Genomic DNA, 18,745 nt, shown 5'->3' with positions numbered 1-18,745 from the left:
GAAAGACTTTTAAGTGAAATTGCAAGAGACTGTACTTGTAATGAAAATACTCAAGTAGTATCTTTTCATTTTTCTGAGTTATTGAGTTGTAAAGTTCATTTTTTAAATTGCAGTTGCAGCATGTTGAAATTATCCTTTGAAATATGAGTATTGGGGTGTTTTCCAAATGTGCTGCAAGTGCAGTTAATTTTTTTTTTTTTTTTTACTTATCTCTTAAAAACCTGTTTATGGCCACCATCAAAAGAGAAGCTGCTTTTGCATTTTTCACTGGAACATAGTTATTGGATTTCTAAAATGCATTTAATGTTATTAGTTTAGTTGGGCATATGTGTCTCCAAAAGCAAAAATAACCCCTTCTTATAAAGCTGTATAGAATAGCATTACTTTGGAAGAAATTTGATTTACTGCACCAATAAATCAAGTCTGTGCTCTCAGAAGTATGTTCTGGTTTTTCAGACCTAGATGAAGCTGCCAGTTTGCTGGAATTGCGTAGTAGTAAAATGTTTTGCCTTGCAAAATAGTATCAGTGCGACACTGAATTTATTCACAGACTGATTTCATTTCAATTAAGTGAATGTCTAAGAATACAGTCATCTTACATAATTCCTTTAAAGGATTTTTAAAAATCTGTCAAATACAATATTATTTTTTTTTTAAATAGCACTTGGTTAAAGTTCCCGAAATATCTGGGCTTGAGAATTGTTTCTGTGAGTGTAGACAAGTATGGGATTTTGTGGCACTACATTTTCCATTCAGTTGTTTTGTCCAATAGATCTGAGTAACTGATGGGCTGTGACAGCTTCTCCCTCATTATCTGCCGTGTTCTGATTCTGGAGTGTCTCCTTCAAATAAGAGTTTTATCCACATTAAAACATTTTCACATTGTACCAGAGTTCATAAATACTAGATCCACAAATAATTTTAAAAATGATTTTGTGGAGGTTTGGTTCAACTTTATATAAACAAACAACATAAGGGAAACCTCAAATCTCTATTTCTGTATTTTTTCAGAGGGAGAGAGTTCATAGATGAGATCAGTTTTATTTTCTGGAGGCACTGGTGGAATAGAAAATCTATGCCCCTTTTTATTTAATATGTTCTTTGAGTATTGGTTTTGGTGGTGGGAAGGAAAACTCAAAGACATCTTTTTCCTTGATCGATATTCTCCATTGTCAGTCATTTGAAATGTACACTGGCAAGTCATATATTAGTATTTTCCTGCCATATCATAGCTTTACTGAAAATTCTTTTAAAACCTGATGCTTGCCTGAGGGAAGTTCTCTTTCTGTCCTTTGAGAATCAAAGAACAGTGCTGAATGTGTAATTGGATCACTGATATGACAGCAAAAATCGACTTTGTTATTCAATTGATTCTGTACTTGTTCAGTCTTACTGCTTGCTATTCTAAATAGCTTTTTGTTTTCCTATTGCTTCCTTTAATCCTCCACCTCATTACCAGACTGCTTAAATTATTAAAGAGCAATCTGCTTAAATTGTTGTTTATAGCTCACTTTTGCACACTGGCTTGTTTTGCCCTTTGCCTTGTTTAGATTTTGACAAATTACCATCACTGTTTCTACACTGTTGCTTTTGATAAGGGTTTTATCAGCCTTGCTTTCTTCTGGTGCTGTAATTCTACATGAATTTCAATTTAATCCAGTTAATATCTGAATTCATAAAATATTTGTTAGACTGCATTTGGCTTTATAATGTCCTTACCCTGCCTGCATCTAAGGAGAACTTTCTCTGTCTTTCACAAATTCTGTTGTTTTCCTAACTTACTATTGTCTCCCAAATAAATAATTGTAGTAATTGAAAGAACTTCATACCCTGTCTTAAAATTAAAATAATTAATTAAAAAAATGCTGCTCTTTCACTTTACCTCGAAACCAGAAAGAGAACAGCTTGGTTTAGAATTTCCCTGCCATGCCTTTTTAGTTACTATCCAAAATCACCAGTGGAGATATTTGGCATTTGGTCTTGTCTTAGTTCCACAGTTCTGGAGAAATTGTAGCACAAGCAAAAGATCTCATCAGTTTTCTATGGTTGGGCACAAATTCTTACCTTTCATTCTAGTTCTGGGGGAGTCAGTCGTGCTAACTGGGGCAAGGCTCACACTGAGCTGTTGGGCTTCCACACCTCAGCTCCCATCATAATCCTTTCCTGCAATGATGGGAGAAATGCCAGTGGTTCTAATCGTAATTTGAATTCTAAGAATGAAGCAGTTAGGAGAGAGGAACTGCTTTGGCTTTCACAGACAGGTAAAGCATTGGAACACACTAATTTCTTGTAGTTTCAAATGCCTTGATTCTATGCTAGTTAGAAATAGTATACTAATATATTTTCCTCACACTTCAGAGCATGCTCACACTTGCATTAGTTACCCAAATTATGATATAAAATGCCCCCAAATACATTGACCTTATAAAGAGATATTACCTTGCCATGCAAATCTTTTTTAGATATATCCTTGTGCCAGAGGAATGCCTGAAATGACAGAGAATTTGTGATTGGGAAAGATGAAATTTAAGAACTTTGTGTTATCACATACTATTGCCACACTCAATCCTTTCAAAAAGTTGGTGCTTAGTCTGGTGTTTGAAACTGCTTTTAGTTTTATTCTCCAGCCTACTTCTTTTACTTAATTATGGTTTTTCTGTCTTTCAAACTGACATTTGATTTTCCATAAAACCCTTTTGATTTCAGTAATTTGCTCCCAGATGAGAATGAGACATTCAAAAAATGTGTTTGCAATTGATAAAAACATCATCTTCATTGCAGGTAGATGAAAGTGAACATGGAGAGAAGAAATTTCTGAAACAAAAACATTTAGTTTGAATGCAGGTGTTTGAATTTCTTCCTCTAACACTTCTTGTAGGATAGAAAATGAAAGAGAAGTCTACTTCACTGAATTACCAGATGTATTAAACATATGCTTGATTGCTTTTTCTTTGCAGAAAAACAGTCTTAGTGGTTGGACCATTCTGTTGATAAATGTGTATAACATGGGATGAATAGAAATAGGTAACTGGATTGTGGACTGAATAAGCAGTGAATCAAACCAATTATGTGCCATTCAGTGTCAAAGAAAAGTGTGCAGCCTTTGGTTTTGAATCACAGCTTACATTTAAGCTTTTGATTTTATGGATTTGGTGTGTACATACTAACAGCAGTTCATTATGTATTGCTACATAGCTATTTGCTAGCATTTTGGTTGGGAAAAGCTAATTTAAAGGAAGCTGCTGGGCTTGCCTAAGCAAAGACATTAGAATTCTTATGCTGCAACTGGTTTAATGAACTGTTTCTGTTTCTCTTGTCTGTTTTCCTGCAGAGCCCTTTAGTGCTTCTGTCTGGGTGATGATGTTTGTGATGCTCCTCATCGTGTCTGCCATGGCTGTCTTTATATTTGAGTACTTCAGTCCTGTAGGATATAACAGGAACTTAGCACAAGGGAGAGGTAAGATTTGCATTTTACACAAGGGAGAGGTAAGATTTGCATTTTACACAACCCCTCGGCTATGAAAAATCGTGTATTTCCCATCCCTTGCCCTCCATCTTTTCAAATAAACATAACGTAGGAATAAAACAGTGAAAGTAGCTATGAAACCATGTATGTTCTTCATTTAAAGTGTGATTTCTTGAGGGCATATATGCTCATGTTTGCATTCCAACTCCTTAGAATAAAGACATATAGAAGGGTAAGTGATATCAGAGTTGTATTTAGGTAGTGTTTGGTTAGTTCACTGTGTCAGCTATAACTTGTCAGCTTAAAAAAAAGCATTGGAATAGGTTCTAGTCCTGGCTACTATGAATTCATGGTCAGTTCAGAGAAATTTATCTAAACTTGTGTGTTGTAGTGGATAATTTGGAAAAATAGTGGTTCCCTTGTACATAGTTTTATATAGTCCCTATAAAAAGTCAGATGAGCTCAGCCTTGAAATGAGGCCAATGGCAGGAGAGCATCAGTCCTTTCTGTGTAACATCCATGGCTATAGAAACTTCATTTTCCAAATAGATTTAATACAGAGCTTGCCTTTCTCGGTGACAGCTGCAGTTGTAAATTGTTATATACAACTTTGACCCAAGAATGAGGATTCCATGTCTTGCAATGCCCTCATCCTCCCATTACTTAACTGACATTTTAGAGTGCAGCCTTTGTTTTAATTTCTAAATTATTCTTACCTTGTTTTGTAACAACAGATCTTCCAGCTTGGTGAACACAGTTCTGGGCACTATTAAAAGCTAATGGTTTCTTCTAGATTATGGCTGGCTTGTTCCCTGAAAGAGGGGATTATTGCAACGTTCATATGTTATCATTTTAATAAGATGGTAAATGTGTAACCTCTGTCCAAAATAAACACTGCTAAAAAAGGGGAACTCAAAGGTGAATATAGACACTGAGTATCCAGGGGCTTGGCTGTTCTTTTCTGGGCCACCTCATGTGCCAGAACTGATTATTTAGTGTACTGACAGCTACAAGGTCATGTTATGGCACTAGACCATCCTAACTGAGCTCCAGATACTTGCCACTAATCCAGATGTCATTAATTTTAAACAAGGGAAGCTTAAAATAAAGGGGAATCTTAATGTAGATGCCTCCTTTCCCTAGGCTTTTTTGGCAGGGTGAAGCTCAATGTTAATACAATCTCCAGTGGCATAAACAGAACTTTAGACTGCTTCTTTGGCATATACTTTCCCTAATGTTATTGCTTAGAAAAATACATAATGTCCTTGTATCTGTTCAGTCCTAAATGTGTCTGTAAGATGGTTTCATTAACCAAAAGTCAGTTCCATTGTGTTTATTTTACTGGACTCTATCTTCCTAGTGCTGCTGCAGAATAACAGGAGGATAATCAAAGATGTAGTGCTTGATTGCATAGTGAAATATTTGCACTGTCTAGAGAGAATTTCTACTGAAGTGAGAAAATACTGACTATACCCACTTACGGTTTTATTATTTCAATAATAATTGAATTATTATTAAAGTAAATTATAGTTAAACTAACAGCTAAATCTGAGTTTGTAATGTGCATCCATCCCCTTGGATAAAGGGAGAGGGCAGAGAAGGAGGTTATGTTACAGGTGTCTGCATCAGACCTTATTGACTGAATTACAATTCAATTGAAAGGAGATAATTATAAATAGGTCAAGTGAGTCATAGTCAGGGGAGGCCTGTTCCTCTCCATTGAGGCTAAAGGGAGTTTGGCTGATGAGCAATCTGTGATTACTGCACTGTACTTACCTAGAGCTGGGTGAGAATAAACTGCCCTTTATTCTCATAGGGCTCTACAAACCAGGCCTTTTGAGTGGATAATGGCACTGCTAATTCTAATGCTAATTGTTAATTCTGCCCCCATGTGAGAATGAGGGAGCGTGCTGACCACTTGCTTTGGGATGAATTAAAACACGACTGAAAATAGGAATAGCAAAAAAGTACAGAATGGATTAGCTGGGACAGGATTTTACCTGCAGTGCCAACACATTTGGAGCCACAGAACTGACTCTGAACATGAGAGACAGCCAGAGCCTGGTTTGCTCTGAACTGCAGCACGAAACAGGTGCTCCTTTGTGCTGTCTTTCTGATTTATGCTCTGAGTACAAAGGTGCTTAAAAGTAGGTGACATATTCACACACTTTGATCTTAAATAAGCTTACATAATGTTCAAAAAGCATAATGTTGGAAGACTGGAGATGATAAAAATAATTTGGATAAGAAAAGTACTAGAATTGAATCATTAAGACTTAAACCTCCAGTTTTCCATTTCACTTGTCTGCTGGCACAGAAGACTGACAGGGCTGATACTGTGGCACACATCTTACTGCAAGAGATACACTAGTTTACTTCTCCTCCAAACCTTTGCTTTCCGTGTTCTTTTTAAAACTTTTGAACCACATGCCACATAGAAAAATGTTGAATTATTTTTTCAAAATGGGGAAACTATTTCAATTACAATGAAGGGCACCTGTGGTGAGTCCTGTGATTCCATTGGGTGTACAGTGAATATGGAGTGAAATATTTTTTAACCCAGTCTCCTAGTAATGTGATGTTTATGCAGGGGATAGTGCCAAGGTTTATTTTAACTGCTTTTTTTTTGCATTTACAGATCCCCATGGCCCATCCTTTACCATTGGAAAGGCGGTGTGGTTACTCTGGGGTTTGGTCTTCAACAACTCTGTGCCTGTGCAAAACCCCAAAGGGACGACCAGTAAAATCATGGTGTCGGTTTGGGCTTTCTTTGCTGTCATTTTCCTGGCCAGTTATACTGCCAACTTAGCTGCCTTTATGATTCAAGAGGAATTTGTTGACCAAGTGACTGGACTGAGTGATAAAAAGGTAGGTCTGAAGCTCAAAGGAGATCAGTGTCCATTCTTCACAACCCTTTGTGCTTTGTGATAAAAAACTCTGAGCAAGACAAACTAAATTTGGATGATGATTTCATTCTGAGTGTAACCTTTTATTAACAAACTATGACCCAAAGCATGAAAATACCAGACTGTTTTCAAGTCTTTTAGTTGCTTATTCAGGATTAACCGCACTAACTGAAAAGTACCTTTATTTTGTGATGGAAATCAATTACTCTCTGATTAAAAGGAATGTATTGTCAATATAAAAAAGCTGGGGGAATTGTGTGAAATATTAGTAATATATTAATAGACAAAATATTAATAAATCCAGAAACTGTCTAGTAATTCTCAGAAGCAGTTAATGCTCCTGAAAATATGGCTTTTTCCTTCCTACGTAGTGTGCAAGGAAGCGATAGAAATAGTTCAGATTTAAAGTGGCACCAGCATAAATAAATAAAGAGGAATGATAAAAATGATACACATTATCTGTGGATGTTTGAATGTTTTTCTTGTATAAAATGCAAGAATAAATAGGAAAAATAGATAAGAAAATTTGGCAGTTTGTGTTAGCACATTAAAGAGAGATGTACCTTGCATATGATAAGGCACAGAATTTTGATGTGTTTGTGGAAGACATTTTTCTAATTCAAGAACTTCTGTGAGAACTTCACTTGGAGCAGCAGCCTTATAGTTCACTTAAACTTGAGTTTCACACAGACGTTTAAATATCTTATTTTTTATATTGTTTTAGCTGGCCTGAACCTTTTTCTAATGAAAGAACCCTTCCCAGATCTTTGTACTTGGCAATTTAATCAATAGTCTTATAAATCAGCAACCTAGCAATTACTTCTTTTTTTTTATTTCATTTCTGTGACTGTTCTGTAATACTGTAATTGCACAGAGGGATTGAAGTCTATTTGCAAAATTATTGTTGTGATGGATATACACAAGATACATGAAGGGTGTGCTTTTGTCAAGCCTGTGCCCAGTTGTTTTAAAATGAATCTAAATATTGACATTGGAAAGGAATATTTAAATACGGTGTAGCCCAGGGGATGACTTCATAAGGGATTTTTCTCAGAAAAAAGAAAGTAAAAGAAATTGTTATTCAAAAAAAAGAAACGGCTCCATAGCCTTGTGTCTCCTTTTTTTTTTTTTCTTTTTTTTTGTTTGTTTGTTTGTTTTTGTTTTCACTGCTTTTTATGACCAGCCTTTGACTGATTGCCTGGATTATCAAAGCATGAATTGCAAGCATGGGTAGAGGAAAGACAGATGAAAAGAAACAAAAAATTATGATAGTTTTGTTTTCATTAAGTTGCATTGTCATAAAACACTTGATAGAGCATGAAGGTGGTAAAATATACCTCTTTTTTAAGATAACACTCTTAGAAGAGACAAATAAAAGGTGTTGTCTCTCGAGGATAAAAAAATGGATTTGAGAAACACGTTTCTCCTGTTTGTGAGAAAGTGCAGAGCGTTTTCCTGGGCAGTCTGGGTTTTGGCAGGATTTGGCCTGCACCTGGCACAGCAGTGGGATTCGGGTCTGACAGTGCACCCTCACCTCCCCCTCCCTGGCTCTTTGCCACTCCCCCATGGGCTGGGAAAGGTCAGGATTTGTGCTGGAGCTTTTGCCTAATAACTTCCTGAGTTCTGTCATCTTTCCTCTCTGTCTGCTGAGGAGGATCTTATTTCGGCAAAAAGCAGAATAAAAATAGAAAAATACTTGAATCAGAAAAAAACCATCTGGTTTTGTGTGGTCTGCTGATCATTTATTTGATCTGCCTCCTTTGTTTTTATTTTTCGGCTCTTCAAACTTTGCCTGAAGCCCATAGAGATAAGTCGGGGGAGCCATGCCTTTTCTGATTAAATTAAACAAGTCTGAAGTCCAGAAAAGCAGTGATCTATTTCTGAACATTCTTCTTGTCATACACAGGTTTTGCCTTCTCCACAATCCTGAGGTTTCTCAGATTTTAAAAATTCGAATAACTAAGGATAAATTATGGGAATATAAATTGACTGATATTAAATTATATTTCTCCCCTCCTTGCCTTGTTGCTGCAATGCTGTTAGTAGGAGAAAAATTCAGAAATTTAGGATTTTGCTGGTGTTCAGTAGAGAACTCTGGCCCTTGCAGCAAGCAAAGCAGTCAGATGCAAAGGCCAGTGAGAAGGGCCAGAAGTATGGGTGTAATCTATTTGGAATAAGTAATATCTTAAAGTTTGCTCAACTAAATAAAAATTACTCTTTTGGGCAGGTAAATCAGTTTGCTATTCTTTATTCTTCCCCTCTACCATTTTTCCCAGTGACACACCCGAAGAGTCAAGCTCTCCTGTCAATACAGTGAAGTATTCCCAGTTACAGATACTGGGGTTTCTCAGTATCTCATTATTTTTTTTCCAGCTCCCCATGGGATAGACTATAGAGAAAAATCAGGGAAAAAAATCCTTCTCTCTGAGCAGCCATTCCTGACCCTCAGCATTCGATATCCTCCCATTCAGGAAATGTGTTACACTCTGGACACTGATAACTTGCTATTTGCCCCTTGGTGCTTTAAGACCTTTTCCTAGTTTCCCTCAACCTTTGGAATGCTGCTAATGAATTCCTGAATGCCATGTCATCCAAGTGTCACCCAGAAATACATGGCACAGCATGTACTGGAGTTACTAGGGGTGGGTGTTCATAAACTCAAATGATTCACAAAATGAGGAGAAAATTATGTTTTGACATTCCTCTTGTGTATGTAAAAGATTTTTAAAAGCTTTGTCTTCATAAAAAGGTACAGAAAATGAGTCCAAAGTATCCAGCAAAGCTGACACTTCTTACTTTTGAGGCCATTTATGCCTGTTTCGTGTCATGAAAGAGACATTACTAAAGGAGAGTAGGTAGCAGTGGATGGAATTGTCTTGCCAAGCGTTTGTTCGATGGGATTCCTCCACACTTTATTGCCTCACTTACATGTGGTCCAGGAGGTGCTCACCAACCTTAATAGGAAGCCATTTACAAGTTCTTTATTTTTGCAAGATTCAGGGTATTCTTGTAACCTCGGCCTTATATTTTTGTGCACCAAGATGGCCCAAGTTCTGCAGCTACCAGAGATCTGTCCGTGAAAACAGAGCAGGCTGAGATCAGAAGGCAGAATGGATGATGGGTGGTTGGGGTGACCCTCTTACCCCAACCCTTCTCACCACTACCCATTATCAGACATTTACAGTGCTTTTGAGGGTGGTCAGACATGGATATTGCCTACATTTCAGTAACCAGTGATGATGATAACAGTCTTGGAATGAAGAATGGCTTTATTTTTCTAAGTTCAGAAATCAGAATGTCAGTTTTCCATCTGGCCAAAAAAAGGACAGGGTTCACATATGGGTGTTCTTCTGTCACTCCAAACGAGTTCCTGCTAGCAGAGAGAGGTTGTTTACTATTTTCTGCTATTTTAGTGATGTTTCCCACAGTTCCTTAAAAAAATCCAGAACCGTAACAAACGGCTGCTCTGAACAGCAGCCTTTTCAGGCAAGGAAGTAAATCTTCAGATTAAGTCAGTATTTAATGTTTGTGAAAGATCACTTTGCTGGCTTAATGAAATTGTCAGTTTTATTAAGGCATCTAAATAAAATAAAAGCAAAGGGTTGGAGTTCTGTTGCCGCGTGCCGTAATTCTGTTGGGTGGCAGAGCATGGGGAGACAAGGATGGATTGGTTAGTCTTCAGAATAACAGTAGATCTCTCCACAGCTGTGATTCAAGGAGGGGGCTTGTGCATTCATTCAATTTAAGAATTTTGTTCATGATTTAAAAAATTACCAGATATAAAATGTCTAGGAAGAAAATAGCAAACATGATGTATTTTGTTTCCCATCGTGAGGCTTCAGGGAAAATGAATGCATGTGGGGCCTTGATCCTTTTTTCCTTTCTTGCCTCATGCCTGCCCCATAGATCTTTGCTGCGGTCACAGAGCCCGTATGCTTCTCCACAGGATGTAAGTTTAATGTTATTTATGAGAACTTTATGCACTTTAGATATGAGTGCAGTGTTAGTAAAAAGATTTAAACCCTTTTCTTTCTGTACAAGTAGTCTGAGAGCAGGCAGTAGTAGCAGACAATGGTTTCAAAAAAATTATCTCCTTGTGGCTGTTAAAATTTGTCGGTTGGTGCCAAGAAATTCCAGTCTGTAGATGGTGTTTGGAACTATTCACCTGCTTTTTATCTCTGTGACTTTTGAATGAGGTAGGGCTTTTTATTCCTCTCTGCTCTCCTGCAGAAATATTTGTGTTCCTTGACTATTCAATTTGGACAGATGTCTTAATTCTTTCAAGTATTCCATGAAAGGAAATGCCTCCCCAACATCTTAGATTGATATGAATGTTCTTGACAAGTGAGAATATTCAGAAGCAAACCCCATTTCTAAATTACCAGACTACTCCAACCTCCCTGTTCCCCCAGTTCCCCTGCCATACCTCAGGATTGGGAACTGAGCTTGCAGTTCAACAGCTATGATGAGCTTACCACAGCTGAATTTCCAAAAACATATCAGGGATACGAGCAGCAGCAATTTTTACAGGTCCTGAAATCAACAATGTTTATTTAATTATTTTTTCCATTTCTCTTGACTGGGAAATTTGATACAGATATTAGGAGATATTGGAGGTCATCTCAGTACTTCAGAGATACATTATCTGTAGCTTTAAATGAAGCTGATAGTAAGCTACATTTATATCAGTAGAATCTCTGGACATATATTTAAAAGCAGGTTTTGTTTCAGTGCTGCATAATAAACTCAAAATAGGAGATAGCAAATATAGACTAAGAACCGTGACTAGTGTACAGTGTAATTTTAGTGCATAGGTCAATTACTATGTGTAAAAGTAGTAGCAAAGTAATAATTTAAACAGTAAAGCTGTGAAAAGGGAAAATGAGAAAAGTAAGACATCTGCTAGCTAAACAAATAGAGAAAAATAGAGTTCATTCCTTTATGCTTTGTCAAAATATGCTTAATTAAAATGAAGCATTTAATTGTAGTTCTGTAATAAGAAAATAGTGTTGCAGCAATAATTTCACAGTCAAGGTTTGATGGAATTGAAAATACTCCCAGGTTTTTTGTAAGCCTATTTGTATTCTCTTTGCAAATTGGTACTGTATCTTGGGAATTCTTGATGCCCTGAGACCAAATGTTAAAAAGAGAAATATTTCATATGCAACCCCAAAGGAATCCGTAACTGTATAAATATTATCTGTCTCTTGCAGCACAGAATATATAGATTGCTCTTCTAACTTCAACACTAAAACCAGATTGCATTTTACTGTGGAATTTATGGGTGGCTGCTTTTATCAATTGCTCAATTCAATTTCCTCATTAGCCAGTAGTTCCTCTAATTTGAGTGACCTTTTTCATTTGTTTCTTAAAGACACATTTTAATCTAGTCCTCAGGTGTCACGTGGTTTTCAAAGATAATGCAAAGGCCCATATAAAATGTTCAGATCTGTGAGCAAGAATTTTTGTGAGATTTTGGGAATGATTGCCAGGTCTGAACCCTGACTGTGCCCTGGGCTATTGCCATTCCCTTGCACATATCCCCTGGCTTGTTTGTCTGTGCTGATGAAATAGTGATATGGAATTGTAGGATAAATCTACGTGCCCTCAAGCAAATGATTTGTAGTTTGAAATGGGAGGAATGAATAGGGACTAGGAATATAGGTGTGAGAGCTCCAGAAGCCCTTTTCATGTCAGGTTATGTAATTGCTGAGCTCCTGGGGAAGCTGCAAGAACTTTGATTCCTTTGAATCATGGTGGTGGGGGGAAAGTCAGCCCTCCCACTGTCCCTCCCTGGCAGAGCTTCCTGTGATCCCCAGCACTCCTCAGGGACCAGTGTGTTGAGCTGCCAGCTCCTTGGATACTGAGAATGATCCTTTTTCCCTTTCTTCCTGTGGGGACCCACAGTGTCCCAGCTGAGATGGAAGTGTGAAATGACTACCAACAAAGCACTGTTTTCTTTTCATTGCTGTTTAGCAGTGTGTCTGCTGGCACTTTGGGTTCTCTAGGGAGAATGCTGGCAGATGAGGATCTTCCAGCATCTCTCTGCTCCAGTTTCTGCTGTCCTGCCATATTACAGTGCCTGGGAGAAAGTCATATTTGAGTGGCAAAATTGAGCTGGTTTTAATTTGGATGTAGATGCTTCTGTAAGTTCAGCCAGTGTGAAGACAGTTTCTGGTGTAATAGACCTGAGTTAACCCACAGCATTTGCCTGGAAGAAATCTGAGGCAGATTATACAACTTCTGTGTTTTTCAGCTTGAAACTGCCCTTCTTTACATTTTGAATGCCTGAAACACTTTGCTTTCCCCCTTTCTTTCTAGTTTCAAAGGCCCCATGATTACTCACCTCCCTTTCGATTTGGAACGGTTCCAAATGGAAGCACTGAGAGGAACATCAGAAACAACTACCCCGATATGCACCTTTACATGACGAAGTTTAATCAGAAAGGAGTTGAAGATGCCTTGGTCAGCTTGAAAACTGGGTGAGCTTTTTCCCATGAATTTGAAAGAATACTGTAGACTTTCTAGAAGCTGAAAAATATTGATCTGTGCTTTGATACTGAGCAGACTGATATCAGGCTGCTGTGCGGTAATAGCTTTTTTTTTTTTTTTTTTTTTTTTTTTTTTTTTTTTTTTTTTTTTTTTTTTTTTTTTTTTTTTTTTTTAATTCAACTACACTGCATAGATATCAGAAAGGAAAATGATTGCCTGTGATTTGTATGGCTGTTTTAAAATTACGTAGAAGCTTCAGTGTCCTTTGTAAAATAGTTTCAAAGGGCAGAATTAGTGTTTGCCAAATTTGAAGACAGATGATACAGATGGACCTGCATTTGGCTGGAGGCTCACAGAACATGCTTTGTATAGTTCCTTGTTATCTTTGCAGCACTGGCTAATTATGCTTCTGACAACCTTAGTAAATATTCTGGCAAATATTATTGTCCTTCTTTCTCAAGAGCTGAGATTTAGACATGGATGCCTTCCATCCTTTTCTCTCTCTGAAGTAGCCCATTCTGCCTGGTTGGACAAAGAGACTGAATTTTCATTCTTAACCCTCCAAAGGTATGAGAGTGACTCACTACTCATATCAGTATTCATCTGGGTGACAGGAATGTGTTAGCTCTAGTAATTTTTTCTAAATATTTAGGCTTGATAGTAACACGTGCATTTTTGTTAATAATGCCATAATCATAATCTATCAATGTAATTTATTTAGGTTTTGTTTTGAAGTGAGAAGACTAAGTTACCATGGTGGGTTTAAGCATCTCTCCTGCTATTATTTATGGTGAACACAGCACACATTTCTTCCTATACTCAAATAACCTGTTACTTTTGGTCCTTTTTGGGGAACTGCCTGTCCTTTTAATTTTTACTTTCATTCTCCCAAACCTGTAACGGATTGTAACATATCTCTTATGCAAAACACCTCGAAATACCCACATCTTTTGTTAGAGTGAAGATTCCCTTCCTTAAAAAGTTATCCTTCCAGCTCTTTCCTTCACTGCTGTCTCCATGCTGCTGCCTGGACTCTCTCTGTCCTCATTTCTCAGGGCATTCTCAACTGGCACTTCCCAGGTGTGATTTGTCCCATCCTAGGACAGACATGTGAGATCAGCCTTGCCCAGCATCTTCCACACTGGAACTCCTGCTCTGGCTGAGCCCATGCAGGTTGTATTTCCTGGGTGACAACTAAATTATGCATTACAGGTAGGCAGCTGAATGCTGCCATTCCTGCTGTGAATTTTTAAAGAAGGAGCTGTCCTTGATTTCAGCCATTGCCAGGGCTGGTTCCGTTGGGTGGATAGTTTATCTGGGGGATTTGTGCTCCTTGTACTTTTCACCAAGCATTTGTGCTACTGAAAGCCCTGAAAAACTGCTGTTAGCTTTAAAATCAGACAACCTGTCAGACACTTAAGCATGAAAATGGAGGTGGGAGGATACCTGACTGCAGGGTGGTTCAGGACAGCCACTAAAACTCAGCTGCTTCTGTGCCAGCTGCTGCTCTCCCTCAAAAGCTTTGCTCATTTTGACAGCATAAACTATTCATTTTTTATAGATTTCTTTTTCCCTGCTGAAGTTTCTTTCCTCTTCTAAGTGATTGCTCAGCGTGGACACCCCCAGGTGTGTACCTTGCTCCCCTTGACTGATGCTCCTGCAGCAGATGGTACAAATCAGGTGCCACAGGAGTGTTTTCTGGATCAATATAAGTAACTGCCACACACAGCTGTGCTCCTTAGGATTGTGTCTGGTGGCACCTACAGAAGGATTGAACAGCATGGCATCAGCTGCTTTCAGACTTGTATTCTTTAAAACTGTAATTTTTCACTTTTTATGCCAATTTTTCTGTTCTGTTCCTTGATATACATTGCTGTGGTTTCTTCCTTTCCCCCTGATGAATTATTTGACCAGATTATTTCTCTCTTCTGTGTAAAGTTTCCTCTTTCATCTTTAACTAGACCTGACTGAGCTTCTCCCCTCCCTGATTTACTTCATCCCATGATTTCTAGTACATCTTGTCCCATGGAGTCTGTGTTGCTATGGCTTTTTTGAGGATGACCTCTCCTTCCTCAAACTGCTTCTGCTTCCAAGCAAATGTGTAATTTCTGTTTTCCTCTTTGTGTGTTCTGCTCACCTTATTACAGCTATTTTGTGTCTTTTTTCATCTTTATCTCTTTCCAAATCTATTCCTGTACTTTTATCCTTTTACTTTTCTTTTTTTTTTTTCATTCTTGTCATTGGGGATAGAACAAGTGACTTTTCTTATGTGTGGTAAAGCTTGGTGCTTCTGCACAGCTTTTTGAAGATGAACTACCTGATAATTATTATGTATAGACCAGAGAAGGATTTACAAATGTCTGGTTGATAAATGCTGCTGTGAGGTAAAATAAATTGGGCCTGTGTTATTCCTGAAAAGTGTTTGTGTAACTTGTATGTATTTCCAATCTCAGTTTTTCCAATCTCAACCAAGCCTTTTAAGAGGAAAGATCTTGTTATTGAAGTACTACTTAATAGTTTTCAAAATGGCAAAATATTGTCCCTCCTTCAATGCAATCTAGTACTGAAGGCAATCACGATCTTACAAGCTTGTCAAAAAACGTACTTGTGTTTTTCACTGAATTTCATGCTTTTAAGGGTGGCCCACATGTGCTGTGCTACGTGCAGAGCTTGGCATTGCTCCTTAGGCAGGACTGAGCAGCTCAGGAATTCGCTAGGTTTTTGTTCCTTAATGAGAGCAGAAATGGCAGTTACTGCCCTGAGCATTATTCAGAAGAGTAAAGCCTGTGAGACATTAGCTAATGTATTCTTGGTGGGTGATGTCCAGCCCTGTTAGAGCCACGGTGGCTCCTCTGAGTTCTTTAGAACTGTATTGATCAAATACAGTTTTAAAAATGCATGGCAAGCATTTCTGTCTATGCTCCATTTAATTCATCTACATTTTGATATCCCTCTGTCCCAGAAAGGCAGATCCTATTGATTTTGCTTCTTGAAGAGAGAATAAGTCCCCAAATAGGAAGTTGCTGATTATTGTGTTATGTTTACGGTGGCTCTTTGAGTTTGTTTGTTTGTTTGCCTGGCTATATTTTTCCTGAAGAGTTTATAATAAAAGAGTACTATCTTTTTGCAGGCAAAACTGCCTTTCCCATTGCAATTCTTTGGTGTGGGTTGTATGAGCTCATAGCATGCAGTGTTTCTCTGTGTATGAGGGATTTGCTGCTGTAAAACTGTCAAGACAAGAAATTGCAATGGCAGTAAACTGGAAATGCATTTCATGTTCTCACCTTTGCCCCAGCACATCTACGGTGGCATATAGTCTGGGATTTAACTGCTAATGGCTGAAAGGAGAAAATTTAATTGGGAGAGACCTTTTTTTAGTCTAGGGATAAAATGGGAAATGCTCATTTGCCTGCTGCTCACTTGCCTGCTGCCCATCACTTCGTTTCAAGGAACCTGCAGCCCCTTGTACAGCTGCAGACCCCCTCGCTGTCATGAATGCAGCTGTGGCTGCATGTTCAGGGATTTGATGCTAAAATTTACTTGGGACCTCATCTGCCTTCCTGGTAAATGCTTGGGACTTCATTCACACATAGAATTTAATTCCTGATTCCTCGTTGTCCCTGACATGCTGGTGGAATTATGAAGCTTTTTGGAAATGCTGGTGCCGTGGTGGCAGCACATCTGCACTGCCAGAGCCACGGCAGACACAGCTTTGCATATGGGGGGTCATCAAATGTGTGATTTTATATCCACACAGTTAATGAACTGTGCCCTGAGGGGCTGCTCTGGGCCTGCAGAGTGTCCTGAGCTGTCACTGCTCTCAGAGGGACACATGATGATTCCATTCCTCAGCATCCTTTAGTGGCAAATGCCAACAGAAACACCTGGAAGCGCCTGAGCAGTGCAAAATGGCAAGAGGAGTTATTTCCTCCCTGCAAGCCCTCTCTCCTGTGTGAAAACAATATGATTATTAATATGTTTTATAGTATCCTGTGGCACTAAGCACACTAAGCAGACAAAGTGCAAGAGAAGACCCCAGAAGGCCCCAACGGCCTTTTAACCCTCCATCTCTGAGTTTATTGGCCTGAATTGGATTTTTGTTGTGCTCACAGTGATTATAAATTGTATCCAATTCACAGCTTCACACACTCTGTTATTTGCTGAACAAATACAACCAGGTCAGAGGCTGCCCTGGCAGCTTGTGCTGCGTGGCACAGGCATAACCAGGAGGCAAAAATCCCTGTTTCTGTCAGCTGGAATACGGTTCCGATTGTGCCCAGCAGGTCCTTCTGTTAATTAGGTCTGCCAATTAAAGTGGTGATGTGCCTAAAGTTAAAAACAACCCCAACTTGTCTTTTAGGCAGCCAGCTGACATCTCCACTTCAATGCAAAATCTATTTCGATATTTTCAATTTATTTTCCCAGGAAAATTGCAATCAAAATTTTCACCAAAGGAAAACCTCCCCTGATTTTGTTCTTTCTGTGGTTCATACCTTTTCACCTCAAATGAAGAGGGAAAACTGTGAGAGAAGTTGTCTGAAATAAAAATTACAGGGTTGTGGTTTGGTTTTGTTTGTTTGTTTGTTGTTTTTTTTTTGGTTTGCTTTTTTGTTTTTGTTTTGTGTTTGGTTTTTTTGTTTGTTTTTTTTTAATTAAAAGCACAAAGTGTTCTTATGGGCAGACAACAGCTTACAAACAGAACTCACAGAAATGTTAAGCACACATAAAATGTCAAAGTTTTAAACTAGTGGCTCAATATTTTTTGACTGTTTCTGATTGACAGCACCTTGCAGTATTTGTAATTGAGAATATTCACACGTAGACTTTTGATGTGACAGTACACAGAGCAATTCTTTTACCAATTTTTAAGAATTTGCCAGAGGTGCTTACTCTGACAAGTGTTTGAGGGAGGAAGTAAAAGGTCAGTGGGCAGCATGAGATGTCTGTAGTCATAATAATTTATTGCTTGCAACCCTCCTGGATGCCTGTTATGATATAAGAAGAGAGAAACTGTGCTGGAGACATCTTTAGCACAAGCACAACTTTATGCAGCTAAATTTTAAAATAATGTGTCAGATAATTTTATATTCAGCTATCATGATGTTTTCCTGCTTTCACATGGGATACTTGTCAAAGCTCCCTCTTCTGAGCCTGCTTGGTTTTGTGCTTCTCCCAAGCTTCAAAACCAGGGTTTTAAAAAATCAAATGCAGCAGCTGAAATAGCCAATTCTTAGATGAGTGATCTTTGCTCCAGTCATGTTTTTAAGATGTCACTGAAACAGCAGCCTGTAGTTGAAGTATGTCCTGATCTTAATGAAGAATGAGTGATGTTCTCCTGTTTCAAAGTGTGAAGGCCTTCTTTGGGATATTCAAAATTAAACACCAGTTTAAATATTGAATCTGAAACTTGGGTGTTTCACTTGTCATTGGAAAACTACACTCTGAGGGCAATGATTTCCAGGGGATGTCACAGCTGTAGCCACCCAAGCTAAGAATTGGGAAGCTGCTTTTTAACTGGGCAACTGCTGCCTGTGCTGAAAGGCCATGGAGATATGAAAAGATTTAAATTTGCTGTTCCCTTTAAAACGTTTTTCAGAGGATCTGTTCACTGAAGTTATCCATTCTGAAATCTAATAGCTTAAAAGAAATGTGTGCCTGGATGAGCACAGCTTTCCTGCTGTTGCTGCTGGTGTTACAGCTGAAGTGAGCAGAGTGTAGGGTTTGCACACAAAGTGCCACCAAGCTGGCAGCACAGAGATAAAGATTCCCACGGCATTTTCCCTTGTGGCAGGATTTTCAGGCAGCAGTTTTTCTGATGGCTGATCCCTGTTTCCCCATAACTTGCTGTCCTTTCAGGAAGTGCAGTTATTCTCATGTTCTT

The 18,745-nt window shown here is 38.4% G+C and overlaps 1 protein-coding gene across 4 annotated transcripts in view; it reads left to right on the top strand.

Annotated features, from left to right (window-relative positions):
* Positions 1-18,745, top strand: part of GRIN2A (glutamate ionotropic receptor NMDA type subunit 2A) — a 161,392-nt gene that overhangs the window by 114,614 nt on the left and 28,033 nt on the right. For all 4 annotated transcript variants that reach the window (XM_027885848.1, XM_027885847.1, XM_027885846.1 and 1 more), the window contains exons 9-11: positions 3,332-3,457; positions 6,105-6,334; positions 12,694-12,854. In XM_027885848.1, coding sequence (XP_027741649.1) covers positions 3,332-3,457; positions 6,105-6,334; positions 12,694-12,854 — 517 coding nt within the window. The remainder of the gene's footprint in view (positions 1-3,331; positions 3,458-6,104; positions 6,335-12,693; positions 12,855-18,745) is intronic.

Source organism: Empidonax traillii, unplaced genomic scaffold (genome assembly GCF_003031625.1).
Source record: "Empidonax traillii isolate 1590-97213 ecotype Southwest subspecies unplaced genomic scaffold, ASM303162v1 scaffold173:size850371, whole genome shotgun sequence".
NCBI lineage: Eukaryota > Metazoa > Chordata > Aves > Passeriformes > Tyrannidae > Empidonax > Empidonax traillii.
The sequence above is the reverse complement of the archived record's forward strand: the minus strand, read 5'-3'. Positions and strand labels throughout refer to the sequence as shown.